General features: G+C 51.3%; 2 protein-coding genes and 1 long non-coding RNA gene across 6 annotated transcripts in view; 2 read left to right on the forward strand and 1 right to left on the reverse strand.

The window, feature by feature from the left end:
* Positions 1 to 24,012, forward strand: part of ZNF385A (zinc finger protein 385A) — a 243,799-nt gene that overhangs the window by 45,824 nt on the left and 173,963 nt on the right. The gene's annotated exons all lie outside the window — the stretch shown is intronic.
* Positions 1,104 to 22,857, forward strand: LOC128345154 (uncharacterized). Its single transcript, XR_008316285.1, has 4 exons — positions 1,104 to 1,180; positions 19,773 to 19,998; positions 20,560 to 20,652; positions 21,295 to 22,857. It is a non-coding gene; the product is annotated as an uncharacterized LOC128345154 (long non-coding RNA).
* LOC128345151 (uncharacterized) lies at positions 3,366 to 9,226 on the reverse strand. Its single transcript, XM_053296650.1, has 2 exons — positions 5,423 to 9,226; positions 3,366 to 4,420 (listed from the first exon to the last, which is right to left on the reverse strand). Exons 1-2 carry the CDS (start codon positions 7,100 to 7,102, stop codon positions 4,031 to 4,033), a joined length of 2,070 nt encoding a protein of 689 aa, XP_053152625.1. The 5' UTR covers positions 7,103 to 9,226; the 3' UTR covers positions 3,366 to 4,030.

The following is a 24,012-nucleotide window of genomic DNA, read 5'->3' on the forward strand; positions in this document are numbered from 1 at the left end:
ATTTCTCCATTTTTCTGCTCGGTTCTAGACTTGTTCTTTCTTGTAGGCCTGCTTTGTTTCATTGGTGTTGAATAGTTTTCTTGTTATTGACCATTTGAAGTGCATCTTCTTCACTGTCCTTGATATATTCTTCAAGGCCTCTTTTCTCCTCCTCTACTGTTTGATGGACTTGCAGCATTCCTCTTCCACCTGAGCTGTGAGGGAGGTATAGCCTATCTACATCACTGCGGGGGTGCAGAGCATGATTGATGGTCATGATTTTCCTGGTCTTACGATCTAGCGTCTCTAGCTCTGCCTGGGTCCAGTCTATTATTCCTGAAGTGTAACTGATAACAGGTATAGCCCAGGTGTTTATGGCTTGTATGGTGTTCCCGCCATTGAGTTTGGACTTAAGGATTTTTCTAACTCTCCTGATGTATTCACTTCCAATTTTTCTCTTAACTTCAGTGTGTGCAATGTTATCAACCTGGAGAATGCCCAAGTATTTGTAATGTTCTTTCTCTTCCAGGTTCTTGATGTTGCTTCCATTGGGCAGTTCTATTCCTTCTGTTTTTCTTATTTTTCCTCTGTTCATTATTGCACACTTGTCTAGTCTATTATTATTATTATTATGTTTACATTTATATCTCTCTCTTCCTCCAAGGAGCCCAGAGTGGTGTACTACATACTTGAGTTTCTCCTCACAACAACCCTGTTAAGTAGGTTAGGCTGAGAGAGAAGTGACTGGCCCAGAGTCACCCAGCTAGTTTCATGGCTGAATGGGGATTTGAACTCAGGTCTCCCCGGTCCTAGTCCAGCACTCTAACCACTACACCACGCTGGCTCTCTATGGGGGTCTGAGAACCGGGTGGACCTGCTGACATTCAACACAAATATGGAAGATAGAGAAACCTAGTCTTTCTCTGGCCCTAGCCTACCCTAAGCAAATTTCATCCTTGAAATATGTGAAGAAGCAACTCTGAGTAGTTGCAGAGTGTGCTTCCTTGAATAAACATGTTCTGCACCCATATAGCTGGGATCAGGTAGCTGGGCTTCTCGATGAAACAGTGTGATTTCCCGGCAAGCTTGAAATCCACACTCTCTCCATTTCTCTCTCTCTTTAAAGATATTGAACAATACATGATGTGATAATCTGGTTATTCTGTCCCAGAACTAAATCAGTGTTTCAGCATGCAGCAAGGTGAGTAGTATTTCCCCTCCCTCAGTCATGTCACTAGAAAATTAAAATCCAATTTGGCTAGGATACAAAGCAATCAGATGTCATCTCTACCACATGATTAGCTCTAATACGGAATGCAGCCATTCAGTTCATCCTTGTTGGTCCCCAGCCCTTTTGCACAAAAGATAGGGACAGCTCCACCAGGGTGCTTTCCGGATTAAACCCTACCACAGTGTCACTACGAATTGGCTAAGTGTGCTTCTGTACTTCCTGTGCTATGACACCGCAGTCCCTGCACTGACAGCAAGGTGCTGTTCACATTTCCGTTGCCTTCTTTTGGATTTTATCTTTGCATTATAGTGCTACAATGTTGCAAGACCGTTGCAGAAAAATAGCAGTATTTTCCCTTTGTAGTAGGAGTTTGAGATTCTAGGGATCATTTTCAATATGATCCTGCCCAACTGAAGCATTTTACGGCTGTTCTTGGGTGTGATCTGGAAAGTGCCCAGGGCTACTTCATAGGCTCTGTAATCCATACAATTTAGGTTGCAAACAAAATTTTAAAAAGGAAGAAGAAAGAAATGTGTATGTATTGGGTCCAAAATTTCTGAACATACCATGGGAGATGTTCCTGTATTGATGCACCCTAAAGGCACATTATGATGGCTCTGATGTCATTTCCAGTGGTCCATGCACTGACATGCATAAGGCTGACTCCTTACAGTGAGCAGAGGGGTGTTCTGGAGCTAGAGGTACATGCTTTCCCCTGGAAAATGTGATGGTCCCCCAGTTAAGTCTTGCATCACTGTGTGGCGTTCTGGTCACTCCGTCTCAAGAAGGATACCACAGGCCTGGAGAAGGTCCAGGAAAGGACAGCTAAATGGGGGATAACCAGCAGATGGAACTTCCTGATGAAGAAAGGCCCAAGAAGCTTGAGTTTATTCAAGTTTATTTAAACTGTTTAAATAAATTATGTCCGGGATGGAGTGGTGAACATGGCTGAGGTTTATAAAGCTGTGAATGATACAGAGAGAGTGAGTTAGGAAGTAATTATTCTTTCTTCCTTGAAACCCTAGAACATAAGGTCATCCAATCAAACTGGCCGCAGAACCTTGATAAATGTAAGGAAGTCCCCCCGCCCCGACATATATACACACACAACAATAATTCATTCCTATCAGATGCAGTGAAAAATGCCACTATACTTGTCCCCCATGAATGTGTACAGTTTTTTCCAAAACCTTTAAAAAAGTTTAAATTATACAAAAATGTATGTAACAAAGCCCCATGTTAGGGACAGATCTTTGAAACCGCACTAGTGGAGGAGCGGAAGCAATGTATTATTGCACCCAGACCCAAGGAGACACGGACACAGAAGTATTATGGAGGAACTGGTCACTTTATTAGGGGTACAAGGTTTTAAGACAGTGCCTGCACAGGCACGGCAGCTGGGGTTGGCATTCAGAGCAGCAACAGTGCGGGCTCGGATGGGGGGAGCACCACGTGGCCACCCCCGCCCTAGAATCTCATGGCACAGACACCTCGGCTCCAGGCGGCCCACCTTCCAGAAGGGGGGCGCCCTTCGTTGCCGACCTAAGGTCAGGACCCTGCAATTTACATCACCTGTCCGACGCTGTAAAGCCATACGGAAGGGTGTCGGTTGCAGGGAGGTGGGAGCAAGGCAGCATCCCTGATCTGTAAAGCCTCAAGGGATCTGCCCCTCCACCTTACAGCTAAAGCTTACCTAAGGTGCCGCATCGCATCAGCCGCTCACCTCCGCACTGTGCTCGCCAACCCCGTGGTAAAAGTGACCACAAGCTATTCCCTGGCTAACTAATCAATCCCGCTAAGCAACCTTGCTACTAACTGGTATAGGTTGAGGCAGGCGAAAAAAGGTGCACGCTAAGGCCAATCAAGCGTATACCCAAAAAATTCCTGCCCGGCCCCAAACGGCGACCAGCAAAGCCCAACCTATGCCAGAGGGAGGGAGGGAGGGTGCTCGGTCAGGGAAGGACTGAGCCGGCACAGGCCTGCTGCCGGTTCACTGCTGCTAGCCCCGCCTCCGAGATGGAGCCGGGCCAATGGGAGCTAGCTCCCAGTGCCACGTGCTCCAGGGGGTGGGGCTGAGGGCAAACAAGCCGCGCAGCCTAGAGCGGCTGCGATCGGCTGGCTTGCACCCAGACCCAAGGAGACACGGACACAGAAGTATTATGGAGGAACTGGTCACTTTATTAGGGGTACAAGGTTTTAAGACAGTGCCTGCACAGGCACGGCAGCTGGGGTTGGCATTCAGAGCAGCAACAGTGCGGGCTCGGATGGGGGGGGCACCACGTGGCCACCCCCGCCCTAGAATCTCATGGCACAGACACCTCGGCTCCAGGCGGCCCACCTTCCAGAAGGGGGGCGCCCTTCGTTGCCGACCTAAGGTCAGGACCCTGCAATTTACATCACCTGTCCGACGCTGTAAAGCCATACGGAAGGGTGTCGGTTGCAGGGAGGTGGGAGCAAGGCAGCATCCCTGATCTGTAAAGCCTCAAGGGATCTGCCCCTCCACCTTACAGCTAAAGCTTACCTAAGGTGCCGCACCGCATCAGCCGCTCACCTCCGCACTGTGCCCGCCACAGCGGGCGTCAGCCTAGCTTGACGCCCCGCCACCCCACAGGCCTAACAGCACTGTTGCCAACCCCAGCCGCAGATCGTCTAAGAAATACCTCATACCAAGGGGGGACAAGTGCACCCCATCACCCCTGAATAACTGGGGGAGCGAGAACGCGATGTCGTTGTGTGGGATGCACCCACCCCCCTTTGAGGCGATGAAGCGCGCCATGGCCGTGTTCACCCCGCGCCTAGCCCTATCTACCTTGTTCTGCTTCACCGCCCCCCTCCAGACTCGCCGCTGAGTGATGTCAGACCAGATGACCACCAGCCCCGGGCACCAGGAGAGGGCGACCACCAGGTCCTGGGCAATCTGTCTTGAGAGCGAAATGCCAGACTGGTCCACCAGGTCGTTGCCTCCAAAATGCAGCAGCAGGACATCCGGGACAGGATTCCCTTCCAGGAACTCGTGCAGCATCGGCAGGAACTGGGCCCTCCGCATGCCCCGCCGGCCAAGCCACTCCACAGTGGCCCAACGCCCCAAACCAAGCTGGGTTCCAGGGTCGGCGCTCTGCGCCCACTTGCGTGCCCAGAAAATGAAGGAATGGCCCAGTATGAGGACTCTTGCGCGCTGCCCGGCCGCCCTCGGCCCAGCCGACTGAGGCCCTGCGCAAGAGGAGAAAGCGTTAGGAGTGGCACAAATAAATGGTTCGTGGGTGGGGGTGGGGTGGGGCAGAATTTATGCGCCCATCTACCGCACGTATCGGCGGTAAGCCGCTGACCGCCACCTGCCCAGCCGCCGGATTTCCGGGCCCGAATAACCCATCCGAGCAGCCATGGAAGCCGCCCCAATCCGAAAGGAGTGGGGGGCCAGATCCTGGGTAGGCACCCCCGCCGCCACAAAGGCTCTCCTCATCACCGCCCAAAACTGGAATTGGGTCACGTGGCGCCCATTAGCGTGGATAAAGAGGCACCCCATAGCTGAACCCCTGGCCTCCGTGTAGTCCCCCAGTGCACGGACTGGGCACAAGCCCGGGTCGCCAGCGGCATGCAGCGCGACACTCTGCCCCTTGCCTCTCTGATCTGTTTTTGAAAACCTAAGGTGCAGTACCACCCGGGAAGCACCCATGGTGAGGTCACTGAATTGAAGTACCCTACTCGTGGGGCCGCGCCTGCTCCTGGGGAACATCTCTCCAACCCTAAAGGCCCCGAAGAAAGCAACCAAGGCTGCCGCCCTGAACAGGACCTCCTCATAAGGAGACGCACAAACCCCGGCAAGTTGCCGCAGTGCCAGCTGCAGCGCCTCTGGGGTGACCGGCCTACGTCGGTCAGGTTGCACGGGCGTCTCCCTCGCCCAGCCCTCCAGCATGCGCCGGACCCTGAAGTCCCCAGAATGGTCGGGGAGGCCCCTTGCTTTCCCAAAGAAAGCCAGCGCAGCCAAGTGGCCGGCCATGGTGCTCACCGCCAGCCCCTGGGCACGGAGGTGCACCAGGTACTGCATCAGCTGTTCCGGCGGCACAGGCCACACATGGACCAATCCTACCTGAGCTCTAAACTGCAGAAAGGCCCTGACCCTTTTGTCGTAGGCAACCCATGTCCTGGGCGCTATGGAGGCTTGGATGGCCCTAAACGCCTCTACATCCCAAGGTTCCACAACCATTCGGGCACCTGCTCGGGCTCCTTGGCGGCTCCAGGTGCCAGCTTCCGGAAGCGCTGCATCTGGAAGCGAGACAGGGCATCTGCCACCTCGTTCTGCACCCCTGGAACATGCTGGGCGGTGAAGAGCGTGTTATGGCGAAGGCATGTTAGAACCAGGGCCCGCACCAGCCCCATCACCCTCTGTGATTTGGAAGTCTGGCTATTAATAATCTGAACCACAGCCAAATTATCGCACCAGAAACGCACGACTGAGTCCTTGAAGGACTCGGCCCAAATGTGCACCGCCACCACAATGGGGAAGAGTTCGAGGAAGGTGAGATCCCTTGTGATTCCCCGTTCCGACCAGCTGCCCGGCCATCGTTCCGCGCACCAGCGCCCTCTCAGGTACAGGCCGAACCCAAGGCCGCCCGCGGCGTCTGACTGAACCTGGAAGTCGGCCTCGAGCAGCTGGGAAGAACGCCAGAATGACAACCCATTAAAGGACTCCAGGAACCTGAGCCAGAGCCCCATATCCTCCCTCATGGCGGTAGACACCCTAATGAGGAAATGGGGTCGATTACACCCCACCATGGCGTCACACAGGCGCCTTAGAAAGGGGCGGCCTGGAGCCACCACCCTGCAAGCGAAGTTCAGGTGGCCAACCAGCGATTGCAATTTGCGTAGCGTTACCTTCCTAGCCTCTCTGCATTCCCTGAGCAATTCCCTCATAATGCCGAGCTTGTCCCCGGGGAGGCGTGAGAGCTGTCCCACCGTGTCCAGCTCTATCCCCAGAAATGTAAGCTTCGTGGTCGGGCCCTCTGTCTTGTCCTTAGCCAGTGGCACCCCCAGATCCCCGCAGAGTGCCCTGAATGAGCGCAGTAAGTGTAGGCATTGGCCAGAGCCCTCCCTTCCTCCGAAAATAAAGTCATCCAAATAGTGAGCGGAGGAGCGTAGCCCCGCCCTCCGGCGCAGTGCCCATTCCAGCATAGAGCTGAAAGCCTCAAAGGCCGCACAGGAGACCGAGCATCCCATGGGGAGGGCTCTGTCGATGTAAAATCCCCCTTTAAATGCGAAGCCCAAAAGGTCAAAGTCATCAGGGTGCACGGGCAGGAGGCCGAAGGCGGATTCAATGTCGCACTTCGCCATCAGTGCCCGAGGCCCGCAGCCCCTGATCATGGCCACAGCCTCATCAAACGATGTATACCGTACTGAGCAAAGGTCCGCCGGTATCCCATCGTTAACCGAGTCGCCCCTTGGGTAGGACAGGTGGTGGATAAGCCTATACTCTCCCGGCGCCTTCTTAGGGACCACGCCCAAAGGGGATACCCGCAATGTTGGCAGTGGCAGCCTGTCAAAGGGGCCCAGCACCCTCCCCAGAGACACCTCCTTGGCTATCTTTTTCGCTACTATGTGTTCCATCCCCCTAACCGATTTTAGGTTGCGTGCAAAACTATGGACCCGCCTGGATTGGCACGGAATCCTAAACCCCTTCACAAAACCGTCCTCAATATAGCGTGCGCGCTCCCTGTTGGGGTAGTCACGCAGCAGCCTCCGGAGCACCGGGATTTTAATTGGGCTGGGGCCCTTTTCCAGCCGTGGCTGCTGGGCCCTTTGCCCCTCCCGGGCCTTGGTATCCCCCTTTTCCCCTAAGGGCTTTGGCCCGCTGGCAGTAGATACTGGCGTGCCGCCCACCGCAGAAGCCACAGTCATGCCGGTACTTGCACGGGGAGCGGGCACACTTCCCGTTCTTGTTAAATTCCCAGCACACCAGGGGACCTTGAACCCCCTGTGCGCCTGAGGCCGAAGCCGCTGACGCTGCCGGTGTTTTGGAAATGAGGTGCCCGCTGTCGGCGCGCTCGCCAACCAAGGGCCTCGCGGGTGTCATAATCTGAAGCCATAACTCGGGGTGCTGCCTTTCCCAGGATATACCCGCATTGCTGGAGGCGCGCTCGCGGAACGCTTGGTCGTAGCGCTCCCAGGCATTACCAGCAAAGTCCATGAAGGCTCTGTGTATAATATCAAAATACTTAACAAGAGCGGGGCCCCGCTCTGGATATTTCTGCATCAGAACACCCATGTAGATTGTGTACCCCGAAACCCAATTTGCCCAATTATGCTCAATGGGCTTCCGCTTTGTCCTCTCCTTGTCCTTCCCCTGGGACCCCTCCTTCTCCAGTGGCTCCGGCTCCTTGAAGAGCAATTGGAACACGTCAATGCACTCTCCTTTCCAAATCCGTTCCTTAACTGCTGGAAGGAGGTGGTCCCCCAAGGGTACGGGCCCATCCCCAGTATGCCAAGCAGAACTGAACTGCGCCGTTGGCCCCTGGGTGGGCAAAGCAGCGCTCCCCCCTTGCCAGACCTGATTACAGGTGGCGTGTGGAGATGCCCAGTTAACTGGCCCTGGGAACCACCCGTATGGTCCGTAGGGGGTGCTAAAGGGCAGTCCCCACGGCCAGGCCCCCTGTGGGGACTCACCATTGTCGTCCCTGCCGTCTCCTGGTCCTGAGTCCGCCGGTTGTGTCGTGATCCCTGCTGGTTCCTCGTGGGCAGTTCGCGCCGCCGCCTCCAAAGCTGCTAGACGGTCAGCAAAGCCCTGCATTAGTTTTGCCTTCTTTTCCGCCCTGTTTGACTTTTTTGCATGTGGGGGCACCCCCGAAGGCCCCCCGCCCGCCTCGTCGCCCTCTAGAGTGGTGCGCTGCCTCTCAAGGGCCTGCAGCCGTGCTATAAACACCCTGATGGCGCCCAGTTCCAAATCGCCCTCATCGTCGAAGGAGGATTCGGCGGGTGCGTTTGGCCTCTTAGGTGGCCGCGTTGGCTTGCCACCCTTCTTGGCTGGAGCCTTCCCACCCTTTTTAACTGGGACTTTCTTAACTGGGGCTTTCTTAGGGCCCATGTCCCAAAGGATGAAGCTTATGGGCCTGTACCCTGCCCTCAAGTGCGTAAACGAGTGACCTGGCCGGCGCAAGGCCTGACTGAGGCCTATGCTGGCAAGGAAGGCCTATGAGTCACAGCGCCTGCCCCACCTAGCCGTGGTAAGGCCCAGCCCCACTGAAAGGCCCCCAAATGAAGCTTAGGCCCGGCAGGGGAGGCCCACGAGCCCACCAGGGAGGCCTAGTCAATGCAGGCCCCCAAAATGGGTGTGTGTGGGGGGTTAGGCCCTACAGGCCCGACAATAAAGGCAAAGACCGCCCTTAGCAGAAGGCCTAAATGGGCCCTGGGTTGAAGGGGTTCACACAGTTCAAGCCAACACCCCCAACGTCCAATCAACCCTCCCCCCAGATGACCGGGTTAGTCAATTGCCCCCCCGCTGAAGGCCTGGCGCGGCCTACTGAGGGCCTGGGGCGGCCTGCTGCCCTCACTCGATGCTGGGCAGCTTGGGCCTGCCGGGGCCTAGAAGCCCTTGTGTGGAGAGGCCCGAAGATCAAAGGCCGTTCCGAGGAGGACTTAAAAGCCTCTCCTGTGATCCCCCCAGAGCCCGTTACCACAGGCGGCCGGGCTACAGAGGCCCTGGCCGCCGAGCCGCTCCAATCCGCTGCTCGCTCGAAGGGCCGCTGCACTGCTCCCCGACGTTCCACTCCCGTGGGCCTCCTGCTCCGGCTTCCGATTCGGGTACCCAGCCAGCCACGTGGAGGCCCCGAAGCCGAGCAGCAGCACGTCCTTCCTTCTGCTCGGTCAGGGAAGGACTGAGCCGGCACAGGCCTGCTGCCGGTTCACTGCTGCTAGCCCCGCCTCCGAGACGGAGCCGGGCCAATGGGAGCTAGCTCCCAGTGCCACGTGCTCCAGGGGGTGGGGCTGAGGGCAAACAAGCCGCGCAGCCTAGAGCGGCTGCGATCGGCTGGCTTCTGCAACACGCCGCCCCCCCCGCCATAGGATGCTGTCTTAGACCATTAGTCCATCTAGCTCTGTAATGTCTACACTGACTGGCAGCAGCTCTCCAAGGTTTTAGGCCGGAGTCTCTCCCAGCCAGGGAGGGAACCTTGGACCTTCTGCATAGAAGAATGTAGATGCTCTTCCACTAGGCTATGGTGTAATGTTTGCTCACAAGTAAGACCAGTTCAACAAAGGTCATCTGCAATAGGGATGTGCATGGAACTGGCTGGCCGGTTGGGTTCGAGTCCGGCACCCCCTTGAACCCCCCCCCCCCAGTTCAGTTTGGTCAGGGGGGATGTTTCATGAACATTTTCGGTTAAAAAATAAAACAAAAATTTCCCTTACTCCCTTTGGGGGAGTTGCTGGAGGCGGCGGTGGGGTTTGTGTGTGTCCACAGAGGTTGCCTTTCTCCCCGCTGGCAGGAGAGAATTTTTAATTTTTAAACTGAAAACTTCTGCGAACACCCCGAACAGTCAGGGGGTGTTCGGTCCTGGGTTGGACAGAACAAGGGATGGTTCGGTTCGACCCCGGACTGTCGAACCGAACAGGTTTGATGTCAAACTTATCGAACGTCGAACCTGTTTGCACAACCCTAATCTGCAACATTAATTTAAAGTTTACTCATGGCAGGTTCAGCCCATCTTTTTGCTGCTTGTTTAGTGCAGTTGGGGAATTAATAATGAATCACTCCTTTTGACTAATAATGAATTGCTCCCTATGTGGTCAGCTTCTCTTTCCTGGTGAATGTGGGGAGATTACTTGGCTTCCTTTCATTTCCCCCATTTCCTTACTTTTATAGTGAAATAGCTATTCTGTTGTTTTTAAAAAAGGAAATCCATAATTAAAAACTCCGCTATCTAAGGAACAGAAACTGATTAAAAAAGGAACAGTTAATTACTGATCCTCCGGGCATGCTGAATAGGAGGCAATAAAACCAGCTGAATCTGCAAACAGGAAGCTTTTGATTAAGGGTTCAGTAGCCCTTAAGAGCATCGTTGGTACTTTGCCTGTCCACATTGAACAGGCTTATGCTGCAATTGCATTTAATCATTATAAAATTGTCACAGATCAGGTCTTAAAAACACAGGAGGCCAGTAGAGAAAGCACTGAAATGCAGTGCTTTGACAACTGCATCGTATAGGTGATCTGTAAGAAGTGAACAAACAAAAAATGGCAGTTCCAAATAAAAGGACTAGTGTGGAAGCAACCTAAGGTAGATGTTTAAAAGGACTGAACAAATCTCTGGGGGTTACACCTATCAAAAACTATTAGCCACCAATAGCTAAGAACAGAATGCACACTTTAGTATACCTAAGATGTCCAGGTGGCTGCTATGGTCAAGGGTGCAGGGGCGTAACGATAGGGGGGCAGGGGGGGCATGTGCCCCAGGCACCACCCCGGGGGTCACGTGGGGGGGCGCCAAAAAGTGGCTCCCCCCGCCCCCCCTGGATCACCCGCCGAGTGTGGCGGCGTGCGTGCGGCGGCAATTTGGCGCTGGTGGGCGGCAGCAGGTCGCCCTTGGCCTGCCAAGTGCGGCGGTGGCTGGCGTGGCAGCGATGCTGTAGCGTGGCCCAAGCGGCGGCGGCGGATCGCCCGCCGAGGACAGAGTGCAGGCCGCAGAGCCTGCCTCCTGGCCCAGTGTTGCTTCCCAACTGCGCAGGCGTGCCCTGCCGCCACACTTGGGCGACCCGCCGCCACACGCCACCACCGAATTGCCGCCACCGCCGGCGATCTACCGCCTGGGGGGCGCCACCGCGCCCTCACAGGTATGTGGGGGCCGGGGGGCGCCATTTCAGGGAGCTTGCCCTGGGCGCCGTTTCCCCCCGATACGCCACTGCAAGAGTGCCTTCGCACAGTTTCTGCTGCTATACCAAGTGTCAACCTCCCTTGGGACAGCAGATATTGCCACTGTCACCCATGCCTTGGTGACGTTGCACTTGGATTACTGCAATGCACTCTGTCTGGGACTGCCCTTGGAGAGTATTTAGAAATCAGTGCAAAATGTGGCAGCCAGAAGCCCACCTGAGTTTGACAATATAACTCCTATACTGAAAGAGTTGTACTGGCTTATTATTAGAAAATTGGTGAACTGTTTCCAGATCACCTCTAAAGCCCTCAGTGACCTGAGCCCTAGACATCTTAAGCTCTACCAGCCTTACAAGGTTTTCTGCGGGACCCTGCTCTTCATGCTGATGCCTGGTGTGGCCCACTTGTTGTTCATGTGGGCCATCTTCATTGTTGCCCCCAGACTATGGAATGCCCCCCCTAATTATGCTTGCTCGGTCCCTTCTTTCCCAGCCTTTTGCGGGTGCCTAAAGACCCCTTCACATTCAGACCTCTAGAAAGTAGGAGGGTTTTTGTTTATTTTATTTATTTATTTATTTGTTCAATTTTCATATCAACTTTTATAAAACATCCCAAGGCAGTTTACAAAAATTAAAATACAATAAAACCCCATAAGAATCACATTTAAAACTTTAAAATCAGTTAAACAGTAAAAACCATAGAACACCAAAAAACAACAAAACAACCATTAAAAAATACAAAGAGAAGCAGGAGAACCAAGGAACCTGGCAGCACCTAGGGCAGGCCTGCTCAACTTAGCCCCCGCCCCAAGCTGTTTTTCGGCTACAACTCCCATAAACCCCAGCCACAGTGACCAATAGATAGGGATTATGGGAGTTGTAGGCTAACATCTGCAGGAGGGCCGAAGTCGAGCAGCCCTGCCCTAGGGGGTAAAAGCATGAACAAATAAAAAGGTCTTTAATTTTTTTAAAAAGCTGCCACAGATGTCGAAGAGCAGACATTCATTGGGAGAGCATTCCGGAGTCTGGGGGCAACAACAGAGAAGGCTCTGTCCCACATGCATGACAATTTAGCCTCTCTCAATGTTGGCACATGGAGCAAAGGCCCCTCTGACAAACTTGTTGGGCGGGCAGAAACCCTTGGGAGCAGGCGGTACTTCAGGTATCCAGGACCCAAACCTAACAAGGGCTTTAAAGGTAATAACCAGCACCTCGAATTGGATCCGGAAACAAATTGGCAGCCAGTGCAGCTCTTTCAAAATGGGTGTAATATGCTCTGAGCAAGCAGTTCTAGAGAGAACCCTGGCAGCTGCACAATAGCGTAGGGAGGCTGGCGGTGGCCCGTGTGTGGCCACCACTGTGGCCCCCTGGCCCCGCCACCATGACAGATGTCAGATGTAGGCGCCTGGCTAGCCATGCCCCCACGTCTGATGTCAGACACGGGGGACGTGGTCTCCCTCCCAAACAGGGCTGCGCGGCCCCATTTGGAAGGGAGAGCGGCCCACACTGCATTGGGCAGCGTGGCCGGAGTGACTCTCCCTGCCTTAAAGGCTGTTCCGGCTAGTGATGTGCACGGTCCGGAGAAGTCCGGACCGGCACCGAAGGGGGGCCTTGTTTCTAGGGCGGGGAGGGCTTGCTTAGCCCTCCCGCCTCCTTGCCCCCGCCAGGGCCCGTATTGAACAGTATAGGGGCGCTGGAAACCAGCCGCCCCCCCCGCCGCCGCCGCCGCGGCGAAATAACCCCCAAGGTCAGCCAGCCCTCCCTCCCTCCCAGCTAGCTGCCCTCCCACCCACCCACCCGCTCGCTCACCCGCTCGAACACTGGATAAAAAACAAGAGGAGCTCCGGCACAGAGCTCCTCTCGTTCGGAAGGCCTCCTGAAGAATGGCAGCTTGCGCGCGCGCGCGCATGCGCGCGCCACAAAGCACGCCGTTCTCCGGAGGCCCGGTCTACCCGCCGGGAAAGGGCTGGGTAGACCGGGCCTCCGATCGCTGAGTAGACTGGGCCTCCGATCGCCGGAGGCCCGGTCTACCCAGCGATCGGAGGCCCGGTCTACCCGGCCCTTTCCCGCCGGGTAGACCGGGCCTCCGATCGCTGGGTAGACCGGGCCTCCGGCGATCGGAGGCCCAGTCTACTCAGCGATCGGAGGCCCGGTCTACCCGGCCCTTTCCCGGCGGGTAGACCGGGCCTCCGGAGAACGGCGTGCTTTGCGGCGCGCGCATGCGCGCGCACACAAGCCGCCATTCTTCAGGAGGCCTTCCGAACGAGAGGAGCTCTGTGCCGGAGCTCCTCTCGTTTTTTATCCAGTGTTCGAGCGGGTGAGCGAGCGGGTGGGTGGGTGGGTGGGAGGGCAGCTAGCTGGGAGGGAGGGAGGGCTGGCTGACCTTGGGGGTTATTTCGCCGCGGCGGCGGTGGGGGGGGCGGCTGGTTTCCAGCGCCCCTATACTGTTCAATACGGGCGCTGGCGGGGGCAAGGAGGCGGGAGGGCTAAGCAAGCCCTCCCGCCCTTAAAGGCATACCCCCCACCCGGACCTGAACCAGGCAGGGCCGGACCGGTCCGGCAGTTCGGCCATTCTTTGGAATGGCCGCCGGACCGGTTCGGGCACACTGCTAGTTCCGGCCGCGCTGCCAACGCAGCACGGGCCGATCTCTCTCCTAAATGGGGCCGTGTGGCCCTGTCTGGGAGGGAGATTGATCAGCCTCGCTGCATTGGCAGCGAGACCAGGAGCGGCTCTCCCTGCCTTTAAGGCAGTGAAAGTCACTCCAGCCATGCTGCCAACTCAGTGCGGGCCGATTTCAGCTCCAAACGGGGTCACACAGCCCTGTTTGGGACCGAAATAATGCCCCCCGCATCTGACGTAAGATGCGAGCTGTATGTCTAGGGCTGCACTCATGACCCCTGATTGGTGGCGGTCCAGGTTCTTTGAACCCATTCGCCCAATAGTGGCTCCACTTCTGCAGCTGCATTCTGCACCAACTGGAGTTTCCGAATAATCGTCAAGGGCAGCCCCACATAAAGAGCATTGCAGTAATACAGACAGGTTGCCTGTCCGTATATGACCTGTTGGCATTTTAACTTCTGCCCATGTGATGGTTGGCGTTTGCTTTTTTGCTGGCTTTTTAAAAAAAACCAATTGGTTTATATCTTTTATTTTATTGTGTTTTAATATCCTGTACACTGCGTTGGGGCTACTTGGTGAAAGTAGTAATAAACTGTAATATTTATTTATTTATTATTTATTTATTTGATTTTTATACCGCCCTTCTGAAAAGGTGGTTTACAATAATAAGCAAACAACACAAAATAACCAGATACTGAGGATCAATCAAGAGGCTGACTATTTTTCCATGCTCTGCATGTGAGTTTTTGAAGGGCACCAGAGCAGGCCACCCACTGCTGGAAATAGAGTTTGACTGGATAGCAATAGCAATAGCACTTACATTTCTATACCGCTCTATAGCCGGAGCTCTCTAAGCAGTTTACAATGATTTAGCATATTGCCCCCAACATTCTGGGTACTCATTTTACCGACCTCGGAAGGATGGAAGGCTGAGTCAACCTTGAGCCCCTGGTCAGGATCGAACTCGTAACCTTCTGGTTACAGGGCGGCAGTTTTACCACTGCGCCACCAGGGGCTCATTGGATGAACCTTTGGCCTGATCCACCGAATCAATGCCTATATTCTTAAAGAGAGCATTGGCCAGCCACAGTCTGGACATGCTGTTATGCCTCTGTTGATGATTCAGGCCTTCCCTAAGTGCTGTGAGACATTAAACCTGCCATGTGCCAAACAGAGAAGCATTGCGGTGAGGTGTGTGGTAGCCAGAGCTTTGCCCCCTGGTATTAAAAAGATGATGTGCAGCTAAATTTTCAGGAAGAGGACAACATGGGTATTAGTCTGTACTTATCTCAGGAGGAGGCCGTCAGTGTTGCAATTAAGTGCTGCTCTTGTAAGCATGTCTGCACCTGTCTTTGTGCATGAGTTTGACATATGAGCTGCTGCTGGTGAATGGCATTCAGCAACTTGGTTTACTGAGATGAGAAGTTTGTTGATTCCCCCTCCCCCTGCCAACGCAAGCAGCACAAATTGCCAAAAAGAAAATGTCTCAAATGGTCAAATCTTTGTCAAGACTCCAAGTGAGCATGCAAACTTCTGTGTGCCCATGCATGGTTATGTCATTCCAATGCATGATAACAAGCCTTTTTTTTTTTTTTGGCCTTTTCTTCTCTCACAATGGAGAGATTTAAAAGACCACATTGGAGGTGGATGAATCACCACAAGGTGACTTTCTTCCTCTATATTCACATGATAAAACGAGGATACCACCTGGTAAAACTACACATTTCCGGGGCTCAGAGCGAGCACTTGTAAAAATAAGTGTTTTACAGGGGATCTCGCCACTTTTTGAATAATAGGTTCCTCACTGTGACCAGCCACCTAAAAAATTGTCATATGAACTGATGCAGAGGGATGGCTTATCACCTTTAAAATGCATTAAAGGCAGCAACAGCCCCCACCCCACCCCCCCGGCCATCACTGCATCTTCCATTTTGGGGAATATTTCTTCTACTGGTTTCTGCCTGTTAAATACCTCTTAATGGCATACAGTCTCTGTCCGCTCACAACCTTACCTGAGAGAGGAGGACACAGAAGGGAACATTCCTTTTAAAGCACCTCTTCCATTCATGAGTTTTTTGTTCATGTGAGCATTACCAGAGCAGGGTATGTGCCACCTTTCCCCTGTGTGCCTCTGACTATCATGCAGGAGAAGGCGCTTTCCTCTCCAAAAATCCAAGCAAAGAAGAACTCAGGGATATGATCACATGACTTTAAAGGTAAAGTGTGCCATCAAGTCGGTGTCAACTCTTGGTGCCCACAGAGCCCTGTGGTTTTCTTTTGGTAGAATACAGGAGGGATTGGCCATTGCCTCCTCCTGCACAGTGTGAGATGATGCCTTTCAGCATCTTCCTATATCACTGCTGCCCAATATAGGTGTTTCCCATAGTTTGGGAAACATACCAGCAGAGATTTGAACTGGCAACCTTCTGCTTGTTAGTCAAGCATTTCCTTTACTGAACATTAACTTGTTTGTGGAGGGGTGGGTGAGTGCAAGTCCATACTCTGTATACAGAACATGTGTGAACTGCACATAACACCTGGAAGTGTTATCGGATATGAAGATTTTTCATATCTGGAAAGAAGCACAAGTGCCCAGGAACGTGTAGAATTTATCAACCACATTGATACACCGGCTGCACCCCTTTCTGGCAGATTAGGACCTGGTGATCATCCCACATGCTTCTGTAATATCCAGCATTAACTATTGCAATGGATTTGTGTGGGCTTCCCTTGAAGGCTCTCCAGAAGCTGCAGTTAGTACAGAATGCTGCAGTCCTCCAGTTATCAGATGTGAGCTGAGGAGATATAAAGAAAAACCTCACAACCAAATGCTGATTGTGGCGAACCAAATTCCAGCCAGGCCCCAAGCCCTATGCATGCTCCTAAGAACTGGTTGCATGCTGGCAGAAATTGAGGTAGGAGGACAGGGGAGTAATCGTGTGCTAGCCACGCACCGGGTAGGAGAGCATGGCCAACCTACACTGTTTACTGAGGTGTTCTATCCAGTCTAGAGGAAAAGCACATTCTGTGCTGTCCCACCCAGATTGTGGCTAGCACACAATCACTTCTTCTACCTTGATTTTTGCTGATACATGACCAGTTCTCAGGAGGGTGCACAGAGCTTGAAGCCGGTCTGGATGCTCCTCTTTCCCAGCTTTTGGCCCCCATAAAGTTCTTGTATATTGACTTATTGTTTGTTTGTTTGTTTGTTTGTTTATTCGATTTCTATACCACCCTTCCAAAAAGGGCTCAGTGAAATGACTTCACTAGATTGCTGCAGGCTTTGGGGAACAATACAAGGTACTAGTGAATATCTTCTCTCATTCAATGGCACATCTGGAGGTATTTATGAAAGACCAAAAAAGAGAGGATAAAATACAAATCTCCTGAGAGGGCATTCCACCATATTGGGGCAGTAACAGAAAAGGTCCTTTTGGGTGCACAACAGCTTGGCCTCTATGTTGGCAGGTGGAGCAGCCATGTGGACATTGTAGGGTAGGTAGATAAACTTGGAAGTAGACAATTCTCCAAATGACTGGGGCCCAGACTCTTCAGAGCTTTAAGGCTGATAAATCTTGAATTGGGTCCAGAAACAAAACAAAACAGTAGCCAGCTGCTGTGATTCTTTCAATAAGGGGCAATATGTTCCACCCAGGCGGCTCCCAATAATAGTCTGCCTGCCATGTTTTGTACTAGCTGCAGTTTCCAAATAGTCCTCAAGGGCAGTTCAACCTAGAGCATGTTATTCTTGTCAAGACCATGAGGCCAGATCTGCCTTCTGTAGAGAGGGGTGCAGCTGGTGCACCAACTGAAACTGTGCAAAGGCACATCTGGCCATAGCAACTAATTGAGCATCCAGGATAGGAGTAATGTCAGGTCTAAAAGAACCCCCAAGCTGCATACCTGTTGTCTGAGAGGCAGGGGATACATAAGAACATAGCATAAGGCCTATCTAGTCCAGCATCCTGATCCCCACTATGGCCCACCAGATGCCCCTTGAAAGCCCCCAAGCAAGAGATGAAGGCATGCCCACCCCTTCTGCTGTTAAAAAGGAGAGCTGGTCTTGTGGTAGCAAGCATGACTTGTCCCCTTAGCTAAGTAGGGTCCTCCCTGGTTGCATATGAATGAGAGACTAGAAGTGTGAGCACTAAGATATTCTCCTCAGGGGATGGAGCTGCTCTGGGAAGAGCATCTAGGTTCCAAGTTTCCTCTCCCGCTTCTCCAAGATAGGGCTGAGAGAGATTCCTGCCTGCAACCTTGGAGAAGCCGCTGCCAGTCTGTGAAGACAATACAGAGCTAGATGGACCAATGGTCTGACTCAGTATATGGCAGCTTCCTATGTTCCTATAGTATGCTGTTGCTCCCCTGCAACAGATGTTCAGAGGTACCCTGCCTTTGAACCTGGAGTAGCCCTGAGTATTACCCATGTCACTCAAGCCATTGCCCAACTTGTTTCATTTTCCTAAGATCCAAGGAGGCTTCATCATGATTAGGAGGCACTTTAGTTTTTTAAGGCATGTTGAAATGTTATGCATAGTTAGCTTCCTCACATCTCCTTTTGGAGGGAGAAAATCCTCATCATCAACAACCTCATCAAGGAATCACTCCACAGTGTTTTCTACAGAATGATGTTCATGTGACCGCCTTTGAGAAAACCTTCTCCACACCCTGCCCCCACCCATCCCACACAATTACAGCCATGCTCCTGCCCAAGCCTGCTGCTCCACAGCAGAGCTGTTTCCACACCCTGCCTCCAAGCCTGTCCCACGCTAGAACACTTTTCACTCCTGCCCAAGCCCATCCCCAGCCAGCGCCTTCTCCGGAATAGATGTGGAAGGAGTTACTGTAAATTTCATATGCAATAGGTAAGTTCAGGTTTCTGTGTTAGACTAAGCTCTGCTGGCATGAGAAAATGCAGGCATTCAAGTTACACATAACTCTTCAGCAGGAAGAAAATAAATGCTGATTACTGAAGGTGAGTTCTGTGTAAGCCAAAGGCTTGCATCTTTATTTAAAAGCAGGGGCTGGTCTAATACAAGATGTCACTTTAATGATTTTGTCTTAAGAACTGCAAGAACTTCAGCAGGCATAGGCAAGATGAACGTGGCATTCAAAATTCAGGGGAAGCCAGGCTTCGAGCAGATGTGTGTGTTTCTGGAGAACCCTCAGCAGAATGGATGTTTGTCCACACACCCACACTCTGCTCTAGAGACTGAGTCACTCATATGTGTACACTGCTCTTTTTCTCATCACTCTGCTGAACATGTTCATCTCCACTGAGAAGTATTTTGATGGGTGTTGTCAGATGATGCGAAAGCTCTGGCTATGGTGATTGTTCTGCATTGGCTGTTTCACACATGCAAAATATTGCCTCTTTATTTATATTTATTTATTTATTTATAACCCACTCTTCCAGAGCTCAAAGCAGTGAACAGGTCATAAAAGCATAACAGTCTGTAAAGCACGATAATCAATATAGAAACCATTTTAAAAGCAGCATAAATACACTAGCCAGAGAAACAAAACCAAAATAGATTAAAAGCTTGCTGGAAAAGAAAAGTGTTATAGCCTCAAGTTTTGAATCTCAGCAAGGGTATAAGTTTTTGTGGTTCCTCAAGTAAAAGGTCCTAAAGATTCCTCAAGTAAAAGGTTTAGAGACCCCTGCTGGGAAGGTTCTGCTTCTAGTTATTATTGCCCTTACCTTTTGCCAGGATGGGGCTGGGAGAAGCACCAACAAGCTTGATCTCAATTGGCATATGGGCTCATATAGAGGGAGATGGTTCTTCGGGAACTTTGGTCCTAAGCTGTGGAGGCTGGGCAGTATTTAGAATTACATGATGCCATGTTCATCAAGTAGGGTTGCTAACCTTTTTCTTAACTAGCCCTGACACTAGTAACTTTGACAGACACATGGCAGCGTGAATGGCAAAGAAGTGGTACTTCTCTGCCTGTATTGCTTCTGCAAATTCTCATCCAGCTGAGTTGCCTAGGGTTGTGAGGGGGCTAGTTCATGCCCCCTCTGCCTTGAATTTGAACTTGGAACCATCTCTCACTCACTGTGATGTTTTTAACAACTTTTTTGCAGATAAAATATCTTGTATTTGTGCTGAACTATACTCCAGTTACAGCAGAGTCTATCGTAGAGGTGCCCAGCAACCCCTCTTGTAGGCCTGAATGGGATCACTTTCAGTTTTTTACTTCTGAGGATGTGGACAAACTGCTTCGGACTGTCCGCCCCACCACCTGCTCTCTTGATCCTTGCCCAACTTGGCTTATTTCATCTGGCAGTCATATTATCAGTAGAGGGTCTGGTAAGTATCATAAATGCTTCTCTGAGGGAGGGCAGGATGCCTCCTTGTCTTAAGGAGGCTATTATTAGACTTTATTTGAAGAAAACTGCATTGGATCCCTCAGAGTTAACTTATTACAGACCTGTCTCTAATCTTCCTTGGTTTGGCATGGTATTGAGCGAATGGTTGCTTCTCAGATCCAGGCAGCTTTGGGTGACACCGATTCTTTAGATTCTTTCCAAACTAGCTTTTGACAGAGGGAGTGTGACTCTACTGATCCTTTTGGATCTCTTGGCAGCTTTCGATACCATTGACCATGGTATCTTGCTGGGTTGCTTGAAGGAGGTGGGATTGGGTGGCACTGTTTTACAAGCGTTCCGTTCCTACCTCTCTGGAAGATTCCAGATAGTGTCGCTTGGAGACTATTGCTGAAGTGTGGGGTTCCACAAGGCTCCATACTGTCTCCATTGCTTTTTAACATCTACATGAAACCACTGGGAGAGATCGTCAGGAAGTTTGGTCTGGGATGCTGTTAATATGCTGATGACACCCAGATCTATTTCTCCATACCAACTTTATCAGGAAACGGCATGACCCCCCCTAAGTGCCTGCCTGGAGGAGATATTGGGCTGGATGAAGGATAACAGGCTGAAGTTTAATCCAAACAAGATGGAGGTACTGTCTCTAGGGGTTCAGGATCTGAGAGATGGTTTAATTCTGCCTGTTCTGGATGGGGTTACACTCCCCCTAAAAGATCAGATTCGTAGTCTGGGAGTGCTCCTGGATCCCAAACTCTCCCTGGTTCCTTAGGCTGAGGCTGTGGCCAGATGTGTTTTCTATCAGCTTCGGCTGATAGGCCAGATATGTCCATTTCTAGAAACAAATGATCTTAAAACGGTGGTACATATGCTGGTAACCTCTAGGCTTGACTAGGTTGGGGCTGCCTTTGTACATAGTTCGGAAACTACAATTGGTACAGAAAGCGGCAGCCAGATTGGTCTCTGGGTTTACCCAAAGGGACCATATAACACAGATTCTAAAAGAACTGCACTGGCTACCAATATGTTTCCGAATGAAATACAAAGTGCTGGTTATTACCTATAAAGCCCTTAACAGCTTAGGCCCAAGGTACTTAAGAGAGCACCTTCTCTGTCGTGAACCCTGTCACCTCTTAAAATCATCTGGAGGTCTGGTTACAGTTACCATCAATTCATTTGGTGGCAACTCGGAACCGGGCCTTCTCTGTGGCTGCCCCAGATGGCTTTGGAATGCGCTCCCTGCTGAAATAAGAGCATCTCCTTCTCTGTTTGTTTTTAGGAGGACCCTGAAGACATACCTATTTTCCCAGGCTTTTAACTGAAATCAAATTTTAAAATTTTAATGTGTTCTATCTATTGTGATTTTTATCTGTTTTATGAATTTTGAATGTTTTATATTATGTTTTAATCTGTACACTGCCTAGAGATTTCTATATTAGGTGGTATAGAAATTCAATAAATAAATAAATAAACACACAAACAAAACAGCAATCCAGCAGGGGAAGCTTTTCCATCATTGCATCTGTCATCTTGGGAAAGCTTCTTTGGCTGAATTTCAGGTTGTCACGCATGCTCTTAAAAGCACAGGAGTCCTGCCAGAAAAGAAATGACAATCCGAATTGAATGATGATGAGCATTTACAAGCGAATTCACCCTATGACTCATACATATCCCTTCTATTCAGGACGTGCCTAGATGGTTGTAATGTTGGGTGTTTGTATGTTAGTGTAGTGCATTTCCAGTCCCTAAAAGGCGTTCCATCTTGGTCTCCATCAGGCCACACAGCTGAGTCTGTAGTTTATATAAAAGGAGGTCAGAGCAGAGTATGTTAATTAGATTAGAGATATGGCCAAAAATTCAAGTCTGTCCCCACCACCAAGCCTGTCAAAGAAAATGCAATAAGAAAATATCTTTGAGTTGTTTGTCCACTGCAATTCCACCACCCCACCACCACCCAGAATGGATATGCTAATCAGATATTATTTGGGCAAAGAGTTCTCCCATGCTACATAGTACTGTCTCAGTGGTGGCCCAAGACCTTGGCATGCCTGAGACAGGGCACCAAATGCCTCCCCACCTTTATTTTTGTTCGTGGCAGCAGCAAGAGCTGCCACCACTTCATTAAACATGCACACAGAAACTCACACACAAACACCTGCTTCTGTCTCCTCCTAACCAGGCGCACATCCTCCTACCTCCCTTGTGCTGGGCTCATAACGAAAAGGAGGAGAAAATGGAAGAAGAAATGATGAAAGGCAATATTCATTTCCCCTGCTGCACCTTTCCCCTTTTCATCACTAGCCCAGCATGAGGTAGGTAGGAGGGTGTGCACTTGGCTAAAAAGAGGTGGTAGAGGACTGTCTCTGGGTGGCTCCTTGCTGAATGGTAGCTGGTCTGACTCCTTGCTCCCATGATGGTGAGTGACAGGTGACAGAGGGAAACAGGCAGGGTAGTCTAAGAGATTATGATGCCTGAGGTGAGGCACTAAATGCTTTCTTGCATGGGGGGCAGGAAAGAGGGAAGGTTACCAGCAGCCTCTTCTTGCAAGTGTTGCAAGGAGTGTTGAGGAGAGGAGGGCAGCCTCCCCCACCCCACGCACCTTGCAAAGCTTGTAAGGGTCATCTCAGCTTGGTCCCAAAGCACTATTCCTATGGTGGCAGTGGTGGGACACTTGCCATCCTGGTGGTGCCCCAATAATCCACTATCTGAGATGTCCATTTCACCTCGCCTCATGAAAGGACTGCCCATGGAAGCAGGTGAGGTGGTGGGCATATTTCTGGTGCCCCCAAATCCATTGCTTGAGGTGAGTACCTCCCGTTGCTTTATGTGAGCACCCTGTATGTTCCTTTGAGCAACTTTTTCTTGAAGTTTGAATAAAGATGCATTTGTTTCTCCTCTGTTGCACACACTCTATGAACCTCTTTACTCAGTGCTGCAGTTCTGTTGTGGGGATAGTGGATTTTCCCAATACTCAAAACCTCAATATCTTGAACATGGAGAAATTCGGTGTCCTCCCCGCAGATAGCATATTAATTGCTATTATGATTGCCACATGGAATGTGTTTGCAGAAAGGTTATGCAGTCACCTATTGGGGATCTTTTTGATGTCATTAGTGATGGGCAATATAACACCTCGTCCCAAATACCAGCATCATTTTATTACCTAGAAAGAAAAGAACTTTGATGGCTGTGAACTCCATCACTAGGCAGTGCAAGAGCTCTCATCCTGTTGTTAACATTTAAAAGCAGCAACATTACTTCCCTTCCTATCCCTTGTTCCACTAGTGTGTGTGTGTGTGTGTGTGTGTGTGTGTGTGTGTGTGTGTGTGTGGTGCTTCCATATAGTGCGGAGCTGGATCAGTTGCTTCAGTAAGACCATTTTCAGCCCCATGACAAACATGAGTTCCACCCTCAGATAGAAGAACTGCCTCACAGGACCAGACCATCCCCCTAGATCAGCATGCTGTCTCCCTGTAGTGGCCAGCCAGATGCCTGTGAAAAGCCCATAAGCAGGACTCGGAGGAGGAGGTCCCTATCCTTAAATATTTGACCCTGGCAACTGACCTCTCAAGTTTGTTATGATAAATGGTGGCGGGGGCGGGGCGGGCGGGTGCCATGAATGCGAAGTTTAAGTTCCTTTGAGGAAGTGTATACCATCATACAAACAAGTCCGTAAGACATGCTGCAATCATGTTCTGTTCCTGGACAGATTCTAGCGCTGAAAGCTGACCAGAAGCTAGCAGACAAGAAGTTCAAGTGCTTGTGAAGCAGAGCGTTAAAGTAAGAGCGTGGAGTGAGTTCCAGGTTCAAATCCCCCGGCGCAGCCATGAAGCTTACTGGTTGACCTGGGACCGGTCACTTTCTCTCAGCCTAACCTCTCTCACCTCACGGATTGTGGATTAAATGGAGGGGGGAAACACTGAGGCCCCTGGAAGAAAGGCGAGATGGGGTTTTTTTTGGTTGTTGTTTTAATGCAGCCACCAAATAACTCCCGCTA

The sequence above is a fragment of the Hemicordylus capensis genome, chromosome 2 (genome assembly GCF_027244095.1).
Source record: "Hemicordylus capensis ecotype Gifberg chromosome 2, rHemCap1.1.pri, whole genome shotgun sequence".
NCBI classification, from domain to species: domain Eukaryota; kingdom Metazoa; phylum Chordata; class Lepidosauria; order Squamata; family Cordylidae; genus Hemicordylus; species Hemicordylus capensis.